Source organism: Thalassophryne amazonica, chromosome 9 (assembly GCF_902500255.1).
Source record: "Thalassophryne amazonica chromosome 9, fThaAma1.1, whole genome shotgun sequence".
NCBI classification, from domain to species: domain Eukaryota; kingdom Metazoa; phylum Chordata; class Actinopteri; order Batrachoidiformes; family Batrachoididae; genus Thalassophryne; species Thalassophryne amazonica.
In genome coordinates this window covers 75,112,497-75,136,672 of record NC_047111.1, presented here as the reverse complement: position 1 = coordinate 75,136,672, position 24,176 = coordinate 75,112,497, and the positions used below count along the sequence as shown (strand labels likewise).

General features: G+C 39.8%; 2 protein-coding genes across 2 annotated transcripts in view; one reads left to right on the top strand and one right to left on the bottom strand.

Annotated features, from left to right (window-relative positions):
• chek1 (checkpoint kinase 1) overlaps window positions 1-6,118 on the top strand; it is a 26,609-nt gene extending 20,491 nt beyond the window's left edge. The window contains exon 15 of the mRNA XM_034178406.1: window positions 6,107-6,118. The gene's annotated coding sequence lies outside the window, so the exon portion shown is untranslated. The remainder of the gene's footprint in view (window positions 1-6,106) is intronic.
• Window positions 1-24,176, bottom strand: part of LOC117517403 (V-set and immunoglobulin domain-containing protein 10-like 2) — a 25,219-nt gene extending 1,043 nt beyond the window's left edge. Inside the window, exons 1-11 of the mRNA XM_034178405.1 lie at window positions 23,976-24,176; window positions 22,562-22,915; window positions 18,511-18,786; window positions 17,059-17,334; window positions 12,141-12,431; window positions 10,129-10,386; window positions 9,755-10,045; window positions 9,313-9,666; window positions 5,462-5,584; window positions 1,898-1,922; window positions 1,680-1,780 (exon numbers count right to left, since the gene is read on the bottom strand). Of these exons, the coding sequence (XP_034034296.1) occupies window positions 1,680-1,780; window positions 1,898-1,922; window positions 5,462-5,584; window positions 9,313-9,666; window positions 9,755-10,045; window positions 10,129-10,386; window positions 12,141-12,431; window positions 17,059-17,334; window positions 18,511-18,786; window positions 22,562-22,915; window positions 23,976-24,042 (2,416 nt within the window). The 5' untranslated portion in view covers window positions 24,043-24,176. The remainder of the gene's footprint in view (window positions 1-1,679; window positions 1,781-1,897; window positions 1,923-5,461; window positions 5,585-9,312; window positions 9,667-9,754; window positions 10,046-10,128; window positions 10,387-12,140; window positions 12,432-17,058; window positions 17,335-18,510; window positions 18,787-22,561; window positions 22,916-23,975) is intronic.

Genomic DNA, 24,176 nt, shown 5'->3' with positions numbered 1-24,176 from the left:
CTATTATGTTCAAACTGCTTTTTTAGCAATCCTGTGAATCACTAAACTAGTATTTAGCTGTATAACCACAGTTTTTCATGATTCACATCTGCGAGGCATTAATTTTGTTGGTTTGGAACCAAGATTTTGCTCGTTTACTAGTGTGCTTGGGGTCATTGTCTTGTTGAAACACCCATTTCAAGGGCATGTCCTCTTCAATTATTTTGACATATCCAAACTGATCCGTGATACCTGGTATGCAATATATAGGCCCAACACCATAGTAGGAGAAACATGCCCATATCATGATGCTTGCACCACCATGCTTCACTGTCTTCACTGTGAACTGTGGCTTGAATTCACAAACTGTCTGCAGCCCTTGGACCCAAAAAGAACAATGTTACTCTCATCAGTCAACAAAATATTCCTCCATTTCTCTTTAGGCCAGTTGATGTGTTCTTTGGCAAATTGTAACCTCTTCTGCACGTCTTTTATTTAACAGAGGGACTTTGCGGGGATTCTTGCAAATAAATTAGCTTCACACAGGCGTCTTCTAACTGTCACAGCACTTACAGGTAACTCCAGACTGTCTTTGATCATCCTGGAGCTGATCAGTGGGTGAGCCTTTGCCATTCTGGTTATTCTTCTATCCATTTTTATGGTTGTTTTCCATTTTCTTCCATGCGTCTCTGGTTTTTTGTCCATTTTAAAACATTGGAGATCATTGTAGATGAACAGCCTATAATTTTTTGCAATTGCGTGTAGGTTTTCCCCTCTCCAATCAACTTTTTAATCAAACTACGCTGTTCTTCTGAACAATGTCTTGAACATCCCATTTTCCTCAGGCTTTCAAAGAGAAAAGCATGTTCAACAGGTGCTGGCTTCATCCTTAAATAGGGGACACCTGATTCACACCTGTTTGTTCCACAAAATTGACGAACTCACTGACTGAATGCCACACTACTATTATTGTGAACACCCCCTTTTCTATGTTTTTTTTTTTTACTAATAGCCCAATTTCATAGCCTTAAGAGTGTGCATATCATGAATGCTTGGTCTTGTTGGATTTGTGAGAATCTACTGAATCTACTGGTACCTTGTTTCCCATGTAACAATAAGAAATATACTCAAAACCTGGATTAATCCTTTTAGTCACATAGCACTACTATTATTCTGAACACTACTGTAGTTATTTTGGAGATGGACTGGTTGGCTGCCTGAGTGTTTGGCATCCAGAACCCGAGGCAGTTCTGTGGTGCTGCGAATGCAGGAAAGTGTGGCACCAGCACGTGCTCCCAGACTTGATTTGACCTGACATTAGGAAATTGAAGAGCTGATTTGATTTTAAGAGAAATCGATGCACAAATTTGCAAACTCAGTAGGGGAATGTGAAGTTTTGGAAACCACTCAGTATTGATTGGTGAGAAGTTCATTTTTCACCATGGGAACCTCCTGTGGAGTTGATGGTGCCTCATGTTACGTGCCTTCAAGCCTTGATGCGGTGATGATTAGCTTAAGTACCGTTTTGGCTCAACCTGCATATCTAACAACCATAATTTCTCTCTGTTTCTTTGGATAAATAAAAAATGTCTTTCATTTAAGTCATCAGTCTGTCTCAGGACCTTTGCTGGAGATTATGCACCCACTCTTTTTTGCACGTGTGTGTGTGTGTGTGCGTACTGTGTACTGGTTGGTCTTGCCTGGTCTGACTGATGCACTGATGTCCTCTAGTCCACCCTCTGACCTGCTGACTATTTCATCTTCTGGAAAGTTGATGTTTTCCCTGGACTGGCTGTGCTGCCTGAATACCCCCCCCCCCCCCCCCAAAAAAGGTCACGTGTTTACCCAATTAACTTTCACTGAACATTCCAATTTGCAAATGTTGACTCAGTTTTCAGCATTCCATGCAGATACTCACCTGCCAAACAACATGTCGTGCAGTCCTGCAAGCAAATACACAGGAGTGTTGCAAAAAGAGAAAATTACTTGTTTCAAGGTAATACTTTACAATAAGGGTACATTAATATTTATTAATGAACTCTTACTGTAATTGTAATATTAGCTAAACTAACAATTAAGAGTTAACTAATGTGTTTAATGATCATTGATTATTGTTTTTCATGTTTTAATGCATTTCACAAAGGTATTAATTTGTACATTACAGTGCATCTGGAAAGTATTCACAGTGCTTCACTTTTACCACATTTTGTTATGTTACAGCCTTATTACAAAATGGAGTAAATTCACTTTTTTCTCTCAAACTTCAACACACAAGACCTCATAATGACAACATGAAAGAGGTGGGGGGGTTTTGTTTGTTTGTTTTTGCAAATTTATTAAAAATAAAACTAAGAAATCACGTGTACATAAGTATTCACACCCTTTGCTCAGTACTTTGTTGATGCACCTTTGGCAGCAATTACAGCCTCTTGAATATGATGCCACAAGCTTTGTGCACCTATCTTTGAGCAGTTTTGTCCATTATGCAGCACCTCTCAAGGTCCATCACGTTGGATGGGGAGCATAGAATTTTGAGAAAAAAATAAATTTAATCTATTTTGGAATAAGGCTAATAAAATGTGGAAAAAGTGAAGTGCTGGATGCACTGTACTATTAACATTCTTTAATGCAGTCATAAGCATTATTGATCAGTCAATTAATGCAATAATAATTATTAAGTAATCGTCAACATATTTCTCTTGTTATATTCCTTCAGGGTTTACAAATTAATTAAGGTACTCAGTAATATTAATTAGCATGTACGTTGTAAAATGCAGAGCAAATCTGTCTCATTAAGACAAAAGCGTTTTCATAAATGTTTATTTGAAGGTAATTATCCACTTACTAGTCCATCGTCCACCTTTTGATTTATAATTATTAAATAATGTATAAATTAATACTTTAGTTAAAATGAACACTGCTAATAACTGAATACTCATAGTGTCTTCATAAATGATTATATCATGTATAAAATAAGATCTTATTTATCATGAACATGATATGAACATGATTTATTATGTTTTTGTAGTTCAGTTGGTTTAGTCAGTTTAAGTCTTATGTTGTCGTTACCATGAGTAAGTTAAGTCTCGTGTTGCTGGTACCATTACTGAAATGTGTTTTACATTTGATGTCTTCTGCCACATCTCTGTTTGTGCATGTCTATAATTAAAAGCAACTGCTTGCAGCACAATGCGTAAAAAACTACCAGCTCTCCTTGTATGCATGCGTGTGTTACTTCAATCATGGAGACACTGTGGACAGCTGACATTTGCCGTTTAAATGGTAAATGGACTGCATTTATATTGCGCTTTACCATCAGCATCAGACGCTCAAAGAGCTTTACAATTATGCCTCACATTCACACAAACATACTCGCACACCGATGTCAGGGGGCTGCCATGCAAGGCGCTCAGCTCACTACACACCAGGAGCAACTTGGGGATTAAGGACCTTGCTCAAGGGCCCTTAGTGATTTTCAGGCAGGCTGGGGTTTGAACTGTTGGTCTGAAGCCCAACACTTAACCACTAGACCATCACCTCCCCATAATACCATAACTCCTGTTTGGTATGCTTATGTATTTTGGGCCAAAACAGAACATTGATTGAACTAATAATTTTGGAGAAGCTATGGATATTAGCTACCAACACTGAACAATGAACATCGCTAACTGCACTCTGGACTCTGATGCCATTCCAGCAGGCGGCAGTAAACCATCTTTTTATTAAAAGCGTGAGTGTGATTTTATTTAGTAAGTTCAATGTAAGTACATAATATAATTGTGAATATGCTAAAAAATGCATGGATGACATGAGAAAGTGAAAACACTTATTTCCATTGTGGTCCATTTAAAAATCAAATGACAAAATAGAAGGAATAAAAAAAAAATAGTTATAATAATATTGATAATAATAATAACTAGCATGTTGCCCATGGGGATCCACAGGGTGCAGGTTGGGTAGTGTTTCGAAAATAGGTAGCTGACATTTTTGTGGTAAGGATGGTAATAAATTCAGCAAAGCTTGTACAATGAGTTGGAATGAAGTGTGAGTCCAGAATGTTTTCAGAATCTTAGACCTCAACAATTTTTAGAAGAACTCAACCCTTTTCTTTCCTGTTAATTTTGTAATTTTTTTAATGTTAATTTACTGTCTTAATGTATTTATGAATTGTTTGTTATTGTTATCATATACACATTATTATTATTATTATTATTTATTGTTTATTATTTTATTTCTACTTCTATTTTGTCATTTGATTTGTAAATGGGCCACAATGGAAATACATGTTTTCACTTTCTTGTGTCATCCATGTATTTTTTATGTATTTACAAATATGTACTTACATTGAACTTAAAATCACTCACCACACTCAAGCTTTTAATGGAATGGCGTGAGTCCAAAATGTAGTGAGCAACATCCATTGTTCCGTTTTCACAGCGTTCATCCTTGATTCAAGAATACATAAGCATACCAAACGGCAAATATCAACTGTCCACCGTTTCTCTGTGATCAAAGTTGAACCAATGCACAGCTGCTGTAAGTGGATGCTTTTAATTTGACAAACAAAGACAGTGGCAGAAGATATTAAAAACACGACACATTTCACTCATGGTACCAACATGAAACTTAAGTCACTCATGGTAAGAGCAACAAGAGACTTATTTAAACTGACTAAACCAATTGAGCTACAAAAACACAATAAATCAATAACATTAATAACACTCTTAAACTAACATAAATCACAATAACAACATTTAAAACCACAAAATCCTGAACTCCCATGGTGCATTGCAGCACAATATCCATTGTTTACTGGTTAGCTAAAATTACTAATTTCTCCAAAAACATTTGTCCTATCATCTTTCTGTGTTTGTAGCGTTCATCCTTGACCCAAAATGCATAAGCATACCAAATGGAAAATGTCAGCTCTCCCCGGGTTTTTGCGTGATCAAAGCCACACACGCAGGTACACAGAAGTCACTTGGCTATTATAATATAGATGATGATAATAATAATGGTGTGTATTTGATAACACCAACATAAACAATTTGTAAATACATTAAGACAGTAAATTAACATTAGAAAAGTACGCAATTAAGAGGAAATAAAATGGCTGAGTTCCTCTTATAAAAATTGTTGCGGTCTAAGGTTCTAAAAACATTTTGGACTCACACACCATTCCAACTCATTATACAAGCTTTGCTTAATTTATTACCACCCTTGAAAAATGTCAGCTACCCATTTTATGAACACTAGCCAATCTAGAGCCTGTGGATCCCCACAGGCAACATGCTAGTAATATATAAATCAATACTTTAAGTTAAAATGAACAGACAATAAATAATAACTTAATATCTAAGTTAACATTAACACCATTAATAAACATTAGTTAACACTTAAATAACTGTTAATTAATGCTTATGGCTGATGTTTATTAATGTGGCCTCTGCTGGTATGTTGGAGCTGATGTATTTATACTCACGAGGGTTGTTGTTGCGGTTGCGGATGATGAACATGAGCAGCAGCGCCGTGAGGAGGGCTGCAAACAGCATCCCGCCTATAGCTGCTCCAATCACAGCAGGGTACGCGTTGAAGCGTGGCTCGGCTGCAACACATCACAGTTACACATTGCAAAATAGAACACCTCTTACACATTACATTTTCTTCACTTAATTTCAGAGTGTTTTTCAGGTTGTGCCATTATCCACTGTGGTTCTCAACCTGCGTCCTTCTTTTCATTGCAGCAACAAATGTACTAAACTCATGAGTTTGTGATTGTACAAGTTATACAGGCGTATTTGTGGAGTCAATGTTGAATTGTCAGGACACAGGCTGAGAACCACAGGGTTAACCAAACCCATGTAGACAGAACAGTCAGAGCTGACAATATGTTTGATACGCTTTAACACAAGAATTAAACAAAAGGGTCACACACACCAGTTAGAAGGAAAGTCAGGAGCAGAGAAGGAGGCACAGAGGACAACAGTGGACAGAAGAGGGTGTGACATGAAGGTGTGAGGAGATACTGTATGTATTTGTTTGTGTATGAGATGTTCACCTATGTGGAGAGCAAAAAAAGAAAAATGTTAGGGTGACAGTGTAGTTGCAAAGCATCAGCAATGTTCAGTGACATAACTGAGGTTTCATCTTTCAAAAAATGGAACAACCTGCAGGCCAGTTAGGAAAAATGACCTGTATTACTCATTATGTTCTGACTGTGACCATGTGCATGTGTGCTTCTGTGAACATTTTGCAATTTGTAAAGAACTGCTGGTCATATGGTCTTAATTTTGGTGTCAGATTGTTGGTAAGATACAGTGCTGTGAAAAGGTGTTTGCCCCCTTGACCCTTTACATGTTAGATTTTTATTAGGACATCAAAAAACAAAGCAAAAATTCAGGTCTTGTATATTAGAATTTCCAAAATCATGCTCTTTAAACTCACAGTGAAAGTAAATCTCTACAGTTTGATATACATTAATTAAAAATCTAAAAGCCAAAATGATGGTGTGAATAAGTAAGTATAGCACATGTAAACCATCACTTTTATATACAGTTTGAAGCTGTCTAACTGGTGATGCAACACTCAAAACCTGCACTTTGCACAATCTCTTCAGTCACAGCCACAGAAGTCTATAACTTCTTCAGGGTTGTCCTGGTGTCTTGGTGGCTTTCCTCACTCTTCACCTTCTTATACAGTCACTCAGTTTTTGATAACTATCTACTCCACACAGATTTACCATAGAGTGCTTTACTGTTTGTATTTCTTCATAATTCATGTAAATAATGTCCAAGACATAGTCAGTGTCTTGGGAATGTTCACGTATCCATCCCCTGACTTGTCCGAAGAAAACCTATATCAATCAATCAATCAATTTTTTTTTATATAGCGCCAAATCACAACAAACAGTTGCCCCAAGGCGCTTCACATTGCAAGGCAAGGCCATACAATAATTATGTAAAACCCCAATGGTCAAAACGACCCCCTGTGAGCAAGCACTTGGCTACAGTGGGAAGGAAAAACTCCCTTTTAACAGGAAGAAACCTCCAGCAGAACCAGGCTCAGGGAGGGGCAGTCTTCGGCTGGGACTGGTTGGGGCTGAGGGAGAGAACCAGGAAAAAGACATGCTGTGGAGGGGAGCAGAGATCGATCACTAATGATTAAATGCAGAGTGGTGCATACAGAGCAAAAAGAGAAAGAAACAGTGCATCATGGGAACCCCCCAGCAGTCTACGTCTATAGCAGCATAACTAAGGGATGGTTCAGGGTCACCTGATCCAGCCCTAACTATAAGCTTTAGCAAAAAGGAAAGTTTTAAGCCTAATCTTAAAAGTAGAGAGGGTGTCTGTCTCCCTGATCTGAATTGGGAGCTGGTTCCACAGGAGAGGAGCCTGAAAGCTGAAGGCTCTGCCTCCCAATCTACTCTTACAAACCCTAGGAACTACAAGTAAGCCTGCAGTCTGAGAGCGAAGCGCTCTATTGGGGTGATATGGTACTACAAGGTCCCTAAGATAAGATGGGACCTGATTATTCAAAACCTTATAAGTAAGAAGAATTATTTTAAATTCTATTCTAGAATTAACAGGAAGCCAATGAAGAGAGGCCAATATGGGTGAGATATGCTCTCTCCTTCTAGTCCCCGTCAGTACTCTAGCTGCAGCATTTTGAATTAACTGAAGGCTTTTTAGGGAACTTTTAGGACAACCTGATAATAATGAATTACAATAGTCCAGCCTAGAGGAAATAAATGCATGAATTAGTTTTTCAGCATCACTCTGAGACAAGACCTTTCTGATTTTAGAGATATTGCGTAAATGCAAAAAAGCAGTCCTACATATTTGTTTAATATGCGCTTTGAATGACATATCCTGATCAAAAATGACTTCAAGATTTCTCACAGTATTACTAGAGGCCAGGGCAATGCCATCCAGAGTAAGGATCTGGTTAGACACCATGTTTCTAAGATTTGTGGGGCCAAGTACAATAACTTCAGTTTTATCTGAGTTTAAAAGCAGGAAATTAGAGGTCATCCATGTCTTTATGTCTGTAAGACAATCCTGCAGTTTAGCTAATTGGTGTGTGTCCTCTGGCTTCATGGATAGATAAAGCTGGGTATCATCTGCGTAACAATGAAAATTTAAGCAATACCGTCTAATAATACTACCTAAGGGAAGCATGTATAAAGTGAATAAAATTGGTCCTAGCACAGAACCTTGTGGAACTCCATAATTAACCCTAGTCTGTGAAGAAGATTCCCCATGTACATGAACAAATTGTAATCTATTAGACAAATATGATTCAAACAACTGCAGCGCAGTGCCTTTAATACCTATGGCATGCTCTAATCTCTGTAATAAAATTTTATGGTCAACAGTATCAAAAGCAGCACTGAGGTCTAACAGAACAAGCACAGAGATGAGTCCACTGTCCGAGGCCATAAGAAGATCATTTGTAACCTTCACTAATGCTGTTTCTGTACTATGATGAATTCTAAAACCTGACTGAAACTCTTCAAATAGACCATTCCTCTGCAGATGATCAGTTAGCTGTTTTACAACTATATAAAAGTGATGGTTTACATGTGCTATACTAAAGGGGAACTTACTTATTCACACCATCATTTTGGCTTTTAAATTTTTAATTAGTTTATATCAAACTGTAGAGATTTACTTTCACTGTGAGTTTAAAGAACATGATTTTGGAAATTCTAATATACAAGGCCTGAATTTTTGTTTTGTTTTTTGATGTCCTAATAAAAATCTAACATGTAAAGGGTCACGGGGGCAAACACTTTTTCACAGCACTGTATAAACAGATGGACACACAGAACTGAAAACAATACAGCCTTCACCCCCGCACCTCCCTTGCTCTACCATGTGCCGATGTCCAAATGACACGATATATTAGTATTGATATTAATTCACAAAATTCACCCACTACTCGGATGTAATACGACGGACGTAATACAATTCTAGTCTTAAATTGCTCAAGATTCTGTTTGCTTCAGGTTTACCAGATAATGACTGAAAAGCATCTATTTTGACCTTTGTACCAGTGAAATGATCTTCAGTAAGTACTTAGGCTATAGAGCAGATTATATGTCTAAAGAACTTAGGGACACAATGCTTTATCCAAATTAACATTTTTCCTGAAAATGACTATACAACCAGTCCAAGAGTTTGCTTTGGAGGAATGAAGAACAATGCCAAAAAAAAAGGGATCTGGTTTTAAAATAAATTTGCCTACCCCATTTTCCAGTTTCTTTTTCCATGTCTTTCATTTCCAGAGTTTTACCCAGAAGCATATCTCAGTTTCCTCACTCTGTTTCTGTACCTGGACTCTTTGCTGCCGAAGGGTGGCCGATGGTACGATGGTTGACAGCTGTGATACGGAACTGGTAGTTCGCAGTCGGTGTCAGCCTGCCTGTTGTGTGATTTCGGGCTTCTGGATTCTGGATGATGTTACTGTACCAGACAGGCAGAGTGATCGTATCCTCCTTCTCTTCCTTTGAAGCATTGCTGCTTCCCCTTGTGGGTTGCTCGCTCACCCATTTGTGCTCCAAGATGAAATGTGTCCATCCTCTACTGGCTTGCTCACTCTCTATTTGCCACTCCAAGTCCACCTCATTCCGGTGTTGGCTGTTGTACGTCACCTTGACTAAGGTCACATTTGGTGGCATGGGATACCCTGAAAGAGTCAAACATAGACAAAAATAAAGTTCTATCTGTTTGGTCCAAACAATTCTTCAGGGGAAAAAAAATCAATGATTTCTTACTTTTGACCAACAATACAACACTGATTTCTGTTCCACCAACTGCATTGGAAGCAGAGCACCAGTATTCACCACTGTCTTGCATCTCATCTGCATCTCGCACAGTCAGATTGGTCCATGCCGCTGCTCGCTGCAAAGTGTACTTGTTAGTGTCCCACACTTCCTTCCTGTGATTGTTAAACCAGGTGATTTCATTGACAGGAAGGTAGTTCTCTCTCAGGTTGCAGGAGAGCTGGACGTCAGTTCCCTCGTAGACAGACACAACTCTGCGCTGTGTCATCAGCACGGGTGCTTCTACAGGGGACATAGATATGTACGTATGAATAAAAGAATGATTAAGCCCTCTGTGTACTTTTAGGGTGTTGAGGTGCACCAACCCAGTGTGAGTCTGCAGGTCTTGGTTTGGGCCAGAAGTGGATGTTTGGCATAGCAGGTATAGGGCTCCCCACTGTACGCTGTGCCGTAGCGGAGCACCAGGATGTTAGAGTTCTCTTCCTCGACTCGGCCTTGGCCGCCTGGTCCCTCCCACCACAGCATAGACTTTGGGGTACCTCCATCCCAAGAACAGGACAGCATCAGGTACTGAAGTTTATTTGTCACATAGGCAAAACACACAGGCTCAGCAGGAGGAAGATCTGGTGCAGAAAGAGATGGAAGTAAGAGTGTATCGAGACCATTTCAGACCTTGACATAAATGCCTCTCTTGCAGTTTTCTTTGGGGATTATGATGTACAGTATCTTTCCATTTTACTGTCTAATCTTTAACATTAGAGCAGTATCTTTTGTGGAAAAAAATTCAGGCTGTGGCCACATTTGATATTTTTTATTTACTTTTGGTTCAGTTAGAGGTCACGGAAGACAATCATGCTACAAATGTTCTGAGCCTTAAAGTTGATCAATGCATTTTTGCATTTTATGATCACTTACAACAAGTACTGCTCATGATATGACTACATTTCTACATGGAGTACCCATTAATGTTACTTGTACTGTAAATTTACACTAAAGAGTTAGCATTCCACTTTCTTGGTTATTTTTAATGCTTTTTTATGTTACAGCTATATGTTAGCAGGATCAGCTAGTAGTAAACAAGTATCACACCTGCCTTTGCTAGCAAAACATAGCGGCTAGCTACACAACTTCTTAGAGTGACTATAAGGTTTCATATAAGTTATATGTTTAGCAGACAATGTTTTACCAGAAGTTGTTGGGCCATTAATATGCAGACAACGTAGGTTGCTAGTGTTATCTGCTGTTTTGAACGTCTGGTGGATTGATTGCTGCCTTGTTTAAGCTCATTCATTCATTCATTCCAAAACTAGGTTTTTAAAAAAGGTTTCTCAAAAGGAATTGACAAAAGTCAGTACATCACTCAGAGAATCAATTAATAACAAATGTATTAATTATTTAATTATTAATTATTATTAACAAATGTATTAATGTAAATAGGTTTTAAATCAAATACACAAAGTCTCCTTTTTAGCTGATTATGTTTAAGCATCAATAATCATCAACGATTGTGTGTTTGTTCCCTTAGTCCTCCTCTGTCTGATTTCCATCAAAACTGATATGTGAAAGATGGTCAACCCCAGAATTGCCTTGGCAGATTTTGTTTGGCAAAGGTCAAGGACATTGAAGTAAAATGACAGAAATCTTGATTTTCAGTCCCATGTTCACCAAACTCAGTACACATATGAACATGTGTTCTGGAATTACCCAACGAGGTCAAATTTGCCAAAGGTCAATCACTGGGGTTAAAGGACAAAATTTTGATTTTCACTTTCCGTACCAAACTGGGCACACATATGGAGGTTGGTTCTGGAATTGCCCAACAAGGTCATATTTGCCAAAGGTCAATCATTCGGGCGAAGGGTATATTTGCCTCTCTGTTTGTTGGCCTACTCCTGCCAGGTAGGTTATTTTGCTAATTTCTACCAAACTAGGTATGTCAGTAAAGGTCAACTCTGAATATGGCATTAAAGAATTAATTGTGACAAAAATGAAGGCCAGTTTGATTTTTGTACCAAATGTGGCACAAAGGTGGATACCAGAATTCCCTGGCAAGGTCAGCCAGAAGTCAATTATTTGGGTGAAAGTCAAGGTCACTGGGGTCAAATGTATTTTACCTCACCTGTGAATTCTATATGATAATTATTGTGAAGGAGTTAGAGCTATAACACAAATATCTGCAGCTTTTCAGATGAGATACAGTAGGTTTTTGACTTTTTTAAACATCTTGTTGCAAAAAATTGTGACACCTACTTTATAATCTGACTGTGATATACCAGACATATGGCTCATAAACTGTGAGAAACTCCACCACAGTCACGTGGACTATGGAACTCTAAATGGTGTCTTTGTTGTGCTTTATTGTAGCTCTTGAACTCACATGCACGTGTGCTGCATTCGACTGGATGCTCAAGAGCGAGATGAGAGCCTGTGCATGTGAACACAGCGTTGTTTGATGTTTGGGCTTCAGACTGTAACAAGATGGCAGTGTTGTTCAGCATCACTGTTTGCTGTCCAGGTCCGGTCTGAGCTTGCCCTGCATATTTTAGGGTGTCTCCAGTCCAGTAGAGGGAAGGGGAGGGGAATCCACCTGGCCAGGAGCACAGCAGTTTCAGAGAGGTGTGATTCAGAGTTGGCTCAAGAGAGCAGGAGGGGGACCCGTCCGGTGGGTCTGTGGGGAAAAGATACAGCGTAACAACGTAGTGATGTGTAAAGATGGTCACAGAGGGTCATCAGGACAGGAGAGCGTAATCGCCTCTGGGGTTGAAGCACTCAGGACTTTTATTAAGAAAAGAAATGCATTTCAATGGTATTCTCTCAAATATCACATTAAAGAGGTCATATTATATATGTCTTTTTAGAGTGTTCCTATCCCAGAAGGCTTTGGGTGGAGCATAAGAGCAAAGTCATGGGAACCACCGTGGACATTGCTTCCTGAGGCTGCTAAACCTTGTAGAGAACTGTTAAAGTGTGGATTCAAGGCACAACCACTATATACAAGAAAATGCAGACGCCGACCATGCACAGCCTGATGCCACTGTGGTGGACAGTGTGACTTTGCATTATAAATCTATCATACTGAATGTGGACTATATGTGACTGAAGAATGATTTTGTAATATTTCACAAAGGACATGTTCTGAAGATGTCACCTTGAACTCTTAAAACTATTTGCGTTATCTACACAGTACGCATATACACGTTGGCTTAGTGGTTAGCACTGTTGCCTCACAGCAAGAAGGCCATGGGATCGATTCCCACCTGTGGCCTGTCTGTGTGGAATTTGCATGTTCTCCCCGTGTTTGTGTGGCTTTTCTCCGGGAGCTCCGGGTTCCTCCCACATTTAAAGACATGCAGGATTAGTGAACTGGAAACTTTATTATTGTCCAGGTCTCCCTTGCAAAAGAGATCTCAATCTCAGTGGGATTAACCTGGTCAAGTAAAGGTTCAATTAAATATGTGAATGAATGTATAAATATTGTCAGTTATACACAATAAAACAAAGCAACATTCATATGTTGTAGATGGTTGATTTTTTTTTTATAAATATTGAAATCTACGTTGAATTACTTATGTCCATAATTTTGTCCCAATTTAGGTAATTTCACAAGGAAAATCCTAACTTTACAGATACTAACTTTTGAGGTTTACACCCTGTTTTAATGTATTTCTTGCCATTCAAAATGTACAGATAGATACCAAATTTATATTGTAGCTATTATAGGAGTGGAGATATTCAATATTTAAAAATTATTGTGGCCATTTTGAAAAAACACCTACTATATCTACTCACAGAAGATGTTGGTGAGGGCACAAAGGACATGAAACAAACCTTCTGAAATGGTTCAATGATGCCCTAAGGATCTTTTTCACCTAAGTGCCCGGACTAGTCTCTCTAGCCTTAAATGTAAAGGAGCTGCTATTTTCCCCCAGGGGGCTGAAGTCTATTCCAGCAGTCGTTGGGAGTGAGGTGGGGTACACCTTGAACAAGAGGCCCGTCTGTTGCAGGGCTAAAACCATTTCAGAGATTGCGAAAAGTCACAAGACTGCTATGTAGTTACACAAAGTCACTTTTATGGCCTTCATTTTTGTGACTGCTCCTCTATGCACTACATTCAGATTCATGTAAAAACGGAAAAGCTGCTGGTTCAGATGGTGAGTCTAGTTGTATTATTTATATATTTATATCTTTATGTCTTTAAATTTATACATTACAACACATTCAACACAATGTCTTATTTCAGGGAGGTGCTGACAGCTGACCATAGGTAAGATCAGCTGCATGCACCGGTTTGCAAAAAAAAAAAAAAAAAGTAGTACTCTGTAAAGCCACTTCCAAAAAAAAAAAAACCTCAGTCTCTTTACATAACATGGAAGGTGTGAGGCTCAGCCAATTATCAGACAATGATATGGAAAGTACTAACTGTAGCTGTGTCACAACAGAAATGCAGTTGAAACACTCCTGGTGTAAATACAGTGAGGAAAATAAGTATTTGAACACCCTGCGATTGTGCAAGTTCTCCCATTTAGAAATCATGGAGGGGTCTGAAATTTTCATCTAGGTCCATGTCCACTGTGAGAGACATAATCTAAAAAAAAAAAAAGCAAAAAAAAAAAAACAAAATCCGGAAATCACAATGTATGATTTTTTTAATATTTGTATGTTACTGCTGCAAATAAGTATTTGATCCCCTACCAACCAGCAAGAATTCGTCTCACACAGACCTGTTAATCTGTTAAGAAGCCCTCTTATTCTGCACTCTTTACCTGTACTAATTGCACCTGTTTGAACTTGTTGCCTGTATAAAAGACACCTGTTCACACACTCAATCAATCACACTCCAACCTGTCCACCATAGCCAAGACCAAAGAGCTGTCTAAGGACACCAGGGACAAAACTGTAGACCTGCACAAGGCTGGGATGGACTACAGGACAACAGGCAAGCAGCTTGGTAGAAGACAACAACTGTTATGATTATTTATTAGAAAGTGGAAGAAACACAAGATGACTTTCAATCTCCCTTGGTCTGGGATTCCATGCAAGATCTCACTTTGTGGGGTAAGGATGATTCTGAGAAAGCTCAGAACTACACAGGAGGACCTGGTCAATGACCTGAAGAGAGCTGGGACCACAGTCACAAAGATTACATTAGTAACACATGATGCTGTCATGGTTTCAAATCCTGCAGGGCAGCAAGGTCCCCCTGCTCAAGCCAGCACATGTCCAGGCCCGTTTGAAGTTCACCAGTGACCATCTGGATGATCCAGAGGAGGCATAGGAGAAGGTCATGTGGTCAGATGAGACTAGAATAGAGCTTTTTGGAATCAACTCCACTTACCATGTTTAGAGGATGAGAACAACCCCAAGAAAACCATCCCAACCGTGAAGCATGGGGGTGGAAACATCATACTCTGGGGGTGCTCTTCTGCAAAGGGGACAGGACGACTGCACCGTATTGAAGGGAGGATGGATGGGGTCATGTATTGCAAGATTTTGGCAAACAACCTCCTTCCCTCAGTAAGAGCATTGAAAATGGGTCATGGCTGGGTCTTCCAGCATGACAATGACCCAAAACACACAGCCAGGGCAACTAAGGAGGGGCTCTGTAAGAAGCATTTCAAGGTCCTGGAGTGGCCTGGCCAGTCTCCAGACCTGAACTCAATAGAAAATCTTCGGAGGGAGCTGAAACTCCAAACCTGAAAGATTTGGAGAAGATCTGTATGGAGGAGTGGACCAAAATCCCGGCTGCAGTGTGTGAAAACCTGGTGAAAATCTACAGGAAACGTTTGACCTCTGTAATTGCAAACAAAGTCTACTGTACCAAATATTAACATTGATTTTCACAGGTGTTCAAATACTTATTTGCAGCAGTAATATACAAATAAATTATTAAAACAATCATACACTGTGATTTCTGGATTTTTTTTTTGTTTTAGATTATGTCTCTCACAGTGGACATGCACCTAAGATGAAAATTTCAGACCCCTCCATGATTTCTAAGTGGGAGAACTTGCAAAATCGCAGGGTGTTCAAATGCTTATTTTCCTCACTGTATGTACATGAGCCATGGCAGCTGATTGGCTCAGCTGCCACACACACAGTGCTTCTGATGTTATCACGAACAGTTAAGATGTGCGGTGTGTTTATAGGATCATGATCATGCTGGAAGTAAATCTAGCACATTTATATAGAATCATTTTGGTTGTTTTGGTGATCCACAAATAATCAAATCAACAAAGGTTAGCATTTTCTGTCATATCCTCCTGACTACCAGAACACACACACACACACACACATATATATATATATATGTGTGTGTGTGTGTGTGTGTGTGTGTCCTGGTAGTCAGGAGGTTAGGTAGTCAAAAGTGCCATATGAACTTAACAGTGTCTGGTATAAATAATGGGGGTGCTCCAATTCCCCAAGTAAGTAAGTAAGTAACACTTGAAAAATCTTTCATCACTGTGTAAAATTAACCTAAATATTGCTGATTGTCACCCAAAGTGGAATTATGGGACTTTGAGGATTTATAACATGAAATGCCGAACCATATTTAACTGTAAAGGGTGGATTAAAACTTTGCACAATATGACCCCTTGAGGAAAATGTGGCAGACCAAGGTAACATGAGTAAATGTTGCATTAGTAACACAAAGCCTGAATTAGTTTGATATATAATGTGGAAAATAAGTATAAAATGGCAGTACTGTAATACTTGTCCTCGGTGATGGATGGACTTAGACCAGCATATGCCCTAAGTAATAATCAGACATGCATAAACTCCAAGAAACATTAAAATAAAATGACAAGCATCAGTTCGACAATTTGACATCACAGCAGGGTACCTGCAAGAACCTTCTGAGGCCCATCAACTTCTCCGACGGTTCAAGCAACAGGTCTGCATTCCCTCCACTCTGCTGTGTGTGTGTGTGTGTGTGTGTGTGTGTGTGTGTGTGTGTGTGTGTGTGTGTGTGTGTGTGTGTGTGTGTGTGTGTGTGTGCGAGCCTTTGTGTATAGTGTGCAGGTTTATGTGGCTTTGCAAGGTTGGGGGTCACTTTTAGAGGTCTCATGAAATGTGATGTACAGAAGGAAATGAGAAAAAGAGGCGAGAGCTTCACTGAAGGTTGATACTCAAAATGTAGTAAGGGTTGTGTTCTTTAGCCTTCTAACATTAAAATAATCTTTATTCTACTTTTACTTTGCAGTACCAAGCCTAAAGAACACAGTTAAGGACTGAGAAGTGAGAAAAAAAGATTAGCTTTGTTGGTGACATGACCAAAAGTCAGAGGTCGCACTCACAGTAGACAGTCAGGCTGATGGTTTTTTTGGAGCGGGTGTTCAGGTAGGTGTTCTGTGCCAAACACGCGTAGTCGCCGGTGTGCATGCGCAGGATCCTGGTGATAGTGAACTGTGGTCCACTGTAGACCTGTGAGTTGTTGTAGAACCAGACGTACTGACTGGCCGGGTTGGACTGGGCTTGACACAATAGAGACACAGTCTCTCTCTCCAGCGCGGAGTAGCCTCGCTCTGTCACCGTAAATGGAGTTACATCGATTTGAGGAATATCTGGGCCAACTGTGGGCAGAGAAAACGGGCGAGCTGTAATACACACCCGAAAACCCTCGTCTTTGTTATGACCTGGCTTAGCTTCATGTCTGTTGCGCTACTGGTAAGTAATACTAGGACATGGCTTTTTGGTGTATTCAAGATATTTATCTACTGAAAGAATTGCAGAATTTTATAAGCAGAAAGCAGCACCCCCAAATTAGGGTGAAACCACCATGATATTAATAATCATTTTCTGGCAAATTGGGGTGTCTACTTTAGAGTGAAATTCAAAAGCAAACCTATGACACACCCAAACCGATAGACATCAACAATAAGCAGACAAATAATATGAACAAAAATTCACTTGTGTCCAGAGCAACATTCTTGTCTCTGGGTCCTCAGTCTTTGAGACTCAGAGACACATTGGAAGCACTCATGGAGACATGAGGTCCTTGGACAGATATGTCTAGTAATTCTGATACCTTTGCCAGAGAATGAAGGCCCAAGTCTTTTGAGACCTGATGCTTCCTGTCTTACCATATGGTTGGATGCTAAATAGTGACCTAAACTGCCAACTGGTTGTCTTTGTTGCTAGGTTTTGTTGGGAGATCCATGGATACTGCAGGAATGACTTTGTCTCAAATGCAAGGTTAGCTAGGGAGACTCAGGTGACACTTATCATGTGTGTAGTGATGGAACATTAGCTATGACATTTTGGCTATGTGGCATGTTTCCCTGGGCATGCAGGTCCTTGAAGACTGAGAACCTCATCAACTAAAAAGGGCCAAGGATACACCCACTTTTCACCTGGCTGTGTCAAAGAGATGGTTACTTTTGAGAAGTGGGAATGGGCCCACCACCAGGGGCACAGGACAGATGTACACCCAACATTGCCAAATTTACTGAAGCACAGGAGCGGCCCATTGGCCGTGTAAGTCAGGTGAGGACCACTAAGGTACACCAAAAGCTAGGAATCCAGCCATACACAACCCAAATCCATCCACCCCCTGTTCTAAGCACCTTAACTGAGCCTAATTAAGACCTTGAAAAGCTTTTGTTTGTTTGTTATCAGCTAACACACATAACGCGATTGCTTAAAAGCACGTGTGTGGAAATATGTTATTCTGACAGCGATGTCTTTTACATTTAGTTCTGTGTTGGCTTTAAGTAACTGAAAAATCCAGAATTATGCATTCAACTCACAGATAATGTCGAGCCATATACGGTCAGAGTGCTCACTGTTGATGGCGTTGGTGGCCAGACAGCGGTACCAGCCAGTGTGGTTGCGGTTGATGCCTGTCACGTTAACCAGGCTGGTGTTGCCCTGTGCAAAGTTGGAAATGTTCCCACTGCGGGTTTCATGCTGCCACACATATTGGATCGGTCCAGTCCCATTGTCCAGTTTGCATCGCATCCACATTGTGGATCCTTCCACTGGTGATACATCACTCAGTTGGAGGTAAGGCTTGCTGACTGGAACTATGTTGAAGAAGAGATCAAACAACATTCAGGTTTGTTATCTGTAAAGCAGATTAATATCTTTGTGTTGTAAGGTTTTGGGTTCCTTGTTCATCTGCTATATCAGGAGAAAACAAGTTATGGCTTGAAAGTGATGACGACATTCACAGATTTGGTCCTCTTATACTAGTAATGTTAATATAGTCTGTGTGTTTGCTGTTGATTATTTTACAAAATTTATATAACTGAGGTTTTTTTCATCTGTAAATGACTGGTAGCACTCAAAATGGAGAGATTATTGCCATACTTTGTCAAAAAGGTCAAACTGAAACTTTTCTGGAACAGAAATAACAGAATTTTATTTTACATACCAACCTCAATTAGAATGGTTGCGCTGAGGAATTTATTGCCTACACACTAATATGGCCATTCATAATTAGCTTCCTGTTGGCTGAACTAATGCAGTTTGGAATCAATATGTATTAAAGTTAAGGCCACACAGAATCACATATTATGGTAAGACTCAATCACAAAGAATTCTAATTTGCATGAATCAGTGTCAAACATGTAAGGTGCATATGTTGGCTCTCTTAGCACACTTTTTTAGCCTTTGTTATATTGCTGATATACAAATAATGAATGTTTATGAGTTCAATGATATGAATATATTCATTATTTGTTTTATATAACGGCTAACATAGATCCTTGTCATTTGATATTTTATTAATTTATAAACAGCAGAAAAGGAACTTACATTTTGGGTGTTCCACTGCTGCTAAAGTTCAAATTGTGACGTGTAGTCCGGTGATGTGCACTAACTTTGTATGTCCAACAACAAAAAAGACTTTGTATAGTTCCTCAGTCCAGTGAAAAATCACGTCGGCTTTTCAGCTTTTCATCCGAACAGCTCTTCATGCCTCCAGATGCCTTACAGCGGAGTGGATTTTTTGTGCGTGTGTGTGTGTGTGTGTTAGAAGAACTAGCGCCATCAGTTAGCTTTTTCAAATTGTTGTCCGTCAGCAAAACAAACTGTGCCATGTTCGTTTTAAAGCTAAGCACGTCCCGCTTGTGTGAGCGCGCGTGTGCACACCGTATGCACGCTCACACTAGCCAGACGGTGCTGGTGGTGGTGGAAGCATGTTCTTCTTTTTCTTTTGGCTGCTCCCGTTCGGGGTCGCCACAGCGTGCAATGGTACCAAACGTATGGAACCAAATTGCACTTGAAATGCAACAATGGGATGAATAATCCATGTCACGTGACATACAAAGCACCAATAAAATGACAAGGATCCACTCAGCCTATTTATAATACAGCATATGCATGGGTGCGGATGAAACTCATGCATTGGTACAAGTTCTGAGTAGGACACAGTGACCAATGACTTAGCGAGTACTGGGCTGCTCGCTAAAACTGTGAATTGTTGTGTTGCAATACATTATGGATGTTCGGGATTTGTGTTTTTTTTATTATTGTTTTTGTGGTTCATGTTGGTTTAGCAGTGTTGTTAGTGTGATAGATTTGATGTGTTTGTCAAGTTCAAGTAGTGTAGTCAGAAAGCGAAAGTGAAAGTGCCTTGCATTTGATGTGTTCTGCCCCCGTCTGTATTGTTTGTGTGTGAAAAGCAAATAATACTTCTTTGCGGCAGCAGGCAGGATTCATAAAGACAAAAGCTCTGGCTCGTTCTTCCACGCAGCTTGCCACAATACAAAAATATAAACACAACACTTTTGGTTTTGCTCCCATTTTGTATGAGATGAACTCAAAGATCTAAAACTTTTTCCACATACACAATATCACCATTTCCCTCAAATATTGCTCACAAACCAGTCTAAATCTGTGATAGTGAGCACTTCTCCTTTGCTGAGATAATCCATCCCACCTCACAGGTGTGCCATATCAAGATGCTGATTAGACACCATGATTAGTGCACAGGTGTGCCTTAGACTGCCCACAATAAAAGGCCACTCTGAAAGGTGCAGTTTTGTTTTATTGGGGGGGGGATACCAGTCAGTATCTGGTGTGACCACCATTTGCCTCATGCAGTGCAACACATCTCCTTCTCATAGAGTTGATCAGGTTGTCAATTGTGGCCTGTGGAGTGTTGGTCCACTCCTCTTCAATGGCTGTGCGAAGTTGCTGGATATTGGCAAGAACTGGTACACGCTGTCGTATACGCCGGTCCAGAGCATCCCAAACATGCTCAATGGGTGACATGTCCGGTGAGTATGCCGGCCATGCAAGAACTGGGACATTTTCAGCTTCCAAGAATTGTGTACAGATCCTTGCAACATGGGGCCGTGCATTATCCTGCTGCAACATGAGGTGATGTTCTTGGATGTATGGCACAACAATGGGCCTCAGGATCTCGTCACGTTATCTCTGTGCATTCAAAATGCCATCAATAAAATGCACCTGTGTTCTTCGTCCATAACAGACGCCTGCCCATACCATAACTCCACCGCCACCATGGGCCACTCGATCCACAACATTGACATCAGAAAACCGCTCACCCACACGACGCCACACACGCTGTCTGCCATCTGCCCTGAACAGTGTGAACCGGGATTCATCCGTGAAGAGAACACCTCTCCAATGTGCCAAACGCCAGCGAATGTGAGCATTTGCCCACTCAAATCGGTTACGACGACGAACTGGAGTCAGGTCGAGACCGCGATGAGGATGACGAGCATGCAGATGAGCTTCCCTGAGATGGTTTCTGACAGTTTGTGCAGAAATTCTTTGGTTATGCAAACCGATTGTTTCAGCAGCTGTCCGAGTGGCTGGTCTCAGACGATCTTGGAGGTGAACATGCTGGATGTGGAGGTCCTGGGCTGGTGTGGTTACACGTGGTCTGCGGTTGTGAGGCTGGTTGGATGTACTGCCAAATTCTCTGAAACGCCTTTGGAGATGGCTTATGGTAGAGAAATGAACATTCAATACACGAGCAACAGCTCTGGTTGACATTCCTGCTGTCAGCATGCCAATTGCACGCTCCCTCAAATCTTGCCACATCTGTGGCATTGTACTGTGTGATAAAACTGCACCTTTCAGAGTGGCCTTTTATTGTGGGCAGTCTAAGGCACACCTGTGCACTAATCATGGTGTCTAATCAGCAACTTGATATGGCACACCTGTGAGGTGGGATGGATTATCTCAGCAAAGGAGAAGTGCTCACTATCACAGATTTAGACTGGTTTGTGAACAATATTTGAGGGAAATGGTGATATTGTGTATGTGGAAAACGTTTTAGATCTTTGAGTTCATCTCATACAAAATGGGAGCAAAACCAAAAGTGTTGCATTTATATTTTTGTTGAGTGTATGACAGACAGAAACTGTGACTTCTTTTGATAAAGATGATGACCGCGTTTGGGGTTTTATTTATTTATTGTTTTGGGTTTGTGATCGTGTTTGAATTTACTCAGAAGCTCCAGCGGTGCTTAAAACTGGCTTATCAGTCAGCGATAATGCACTGAGTCAATACTAAAAGTTAGTAGTTAGTGGTTAGCTGCAACGTCCGCTAAATTTTTTTACCGGTTTAGTGGTTTATCGTTATAAAAGCTAACTTTTCCGTTGGGAGATTAGTGGTTATCGAAGCTAAGTTTTCGGTTAGCTGTGCCCACCACTGAAGAACTTCATAAAAGAAATCTGAGTGGTTAAAAAAATAACTATTGATGCTTGAATTATTTGAGGTAAATGAATTGATTTCAGGTAATGTTTCCTCAAACTCTTTGAATTTGATTTAATGTTCAGAATCTGTGCTCCTGCAGATGTCCCTGAGAGATGGAGGTCTTACCTCGGACAGTGAGGTACACATAATAATAGCAGACTTTGGCCTCCTGCTCGATGTCATAGAGGGCCTGACAGGTGTAGAGGCCCTGTGCAGCCAGGGGAAGTTTGTCTATGCTCACAGCACCACTGTTGGAGATAACTGCCAGCTCTCCCAGAGTCTTGGCGAGTGTCTGGATCCTTGGCCCTTTCCCCAAATCATACACTACAGCTTTTATGGTGTCAGTACCAGGCTCGGTGAAACTCCAGATGTACATGTCAGGTGGCGTGGATCCACATTCCAGGATCACTGCTTTGCCCAAGATTCCAAAAACACTTGTGTCCTTGTAGACCACCTCCCCTGTGTGATTTAGCTGCACCGCTGTGGGGAAGAGAGGAGCCGTGGACATGCACACGATCGTGATCATGTAAAGAAAAGAGAGACAGTAGTTTCATGTGGCCTGCTGGTGTTCAGTTACAGGATGGGTTACGCTGTAATTTTCTGCCACGCTGTAATACCTTAATGGGATTTCAAAGAAGATACAGGGATTGCTCAAATTATTTTTCCACTCAGTCATACTACGTGTTATGTTGCTGTTTTCTTTTTCTTCCCTTCTCACATATTAAAAGGTGAAAACTGGATGTGATAATGAGAAAAATAACCTTCATACAATGTTTTTATATAGTACTGTGTAAATTTTTAAGCACATTTAGTGCATGTTGAAACATTAGAAATAATAAAAATTTTCAAAATATCTGTTTATAAATAAGTATATATATATGCGTATATATAACTTCTGACTGTCAAACCATGACAAACGTGCCAAACTATTTTGTTTTTTTTTGGACCCTGTTTGCTATTCAAATGAATGGATTCTATTAAGTACTCATATATAATTTAATTACAAATGAGTCACCGTATTTTCCGGAGTGTGTGTGTGTGCATATGTGCATAGTACTTAATAGAACTTAGTAGTACTTATAGTACTTAATAAAATAAAAACAAATAAATCTCATTTGATATTTGTTGGAGGCTGTTTTAATATTACAAATTTTATTATTTTACATGCTGTTGATATGCAGAAAAAACAAATTAAAAAATGCATAAAATCTTTAACATGATGACTGCATCCAAATTCTAGGTGACTAAATCTTTTGCACAGCATTGAATATCTTGATGTTTGCAAAATCAGTTACAATATGTAATGATCAAAATGGAATTTAATGCAAATGTTTCTTTTTTGGATGTTATAAAACAACAAGCAACACACTAAAAAATTCCATTATTTGCTCATTGGATTTTTTATATCCATAACATGATACATGACTGAAAGTTCATATGTTGTCTTAAATGGCATCTAATTAGTCTTGTTGTACCTGTGAAATCATTTCCTGCAGAGAAGCTCACTTTAAATTCAGCTCATAGCAGTTAACAGTCTTACCATGTGTCACGGTGAGCATGCTGGCAAGCAGAAAAAAAGAGCACAGCCTTAGCAGTTGGGCCACCATGGTACCATGATGATTCTGAGTCTAAAATCCTCTTGACTGCCAAAAATCTAGTACAGATAGCAAAGTGATTTCCTTAATATTTCCCCATAATGATTATTTCTATGATCCAGTAGCTTTGTGGAAAATCCATTCAC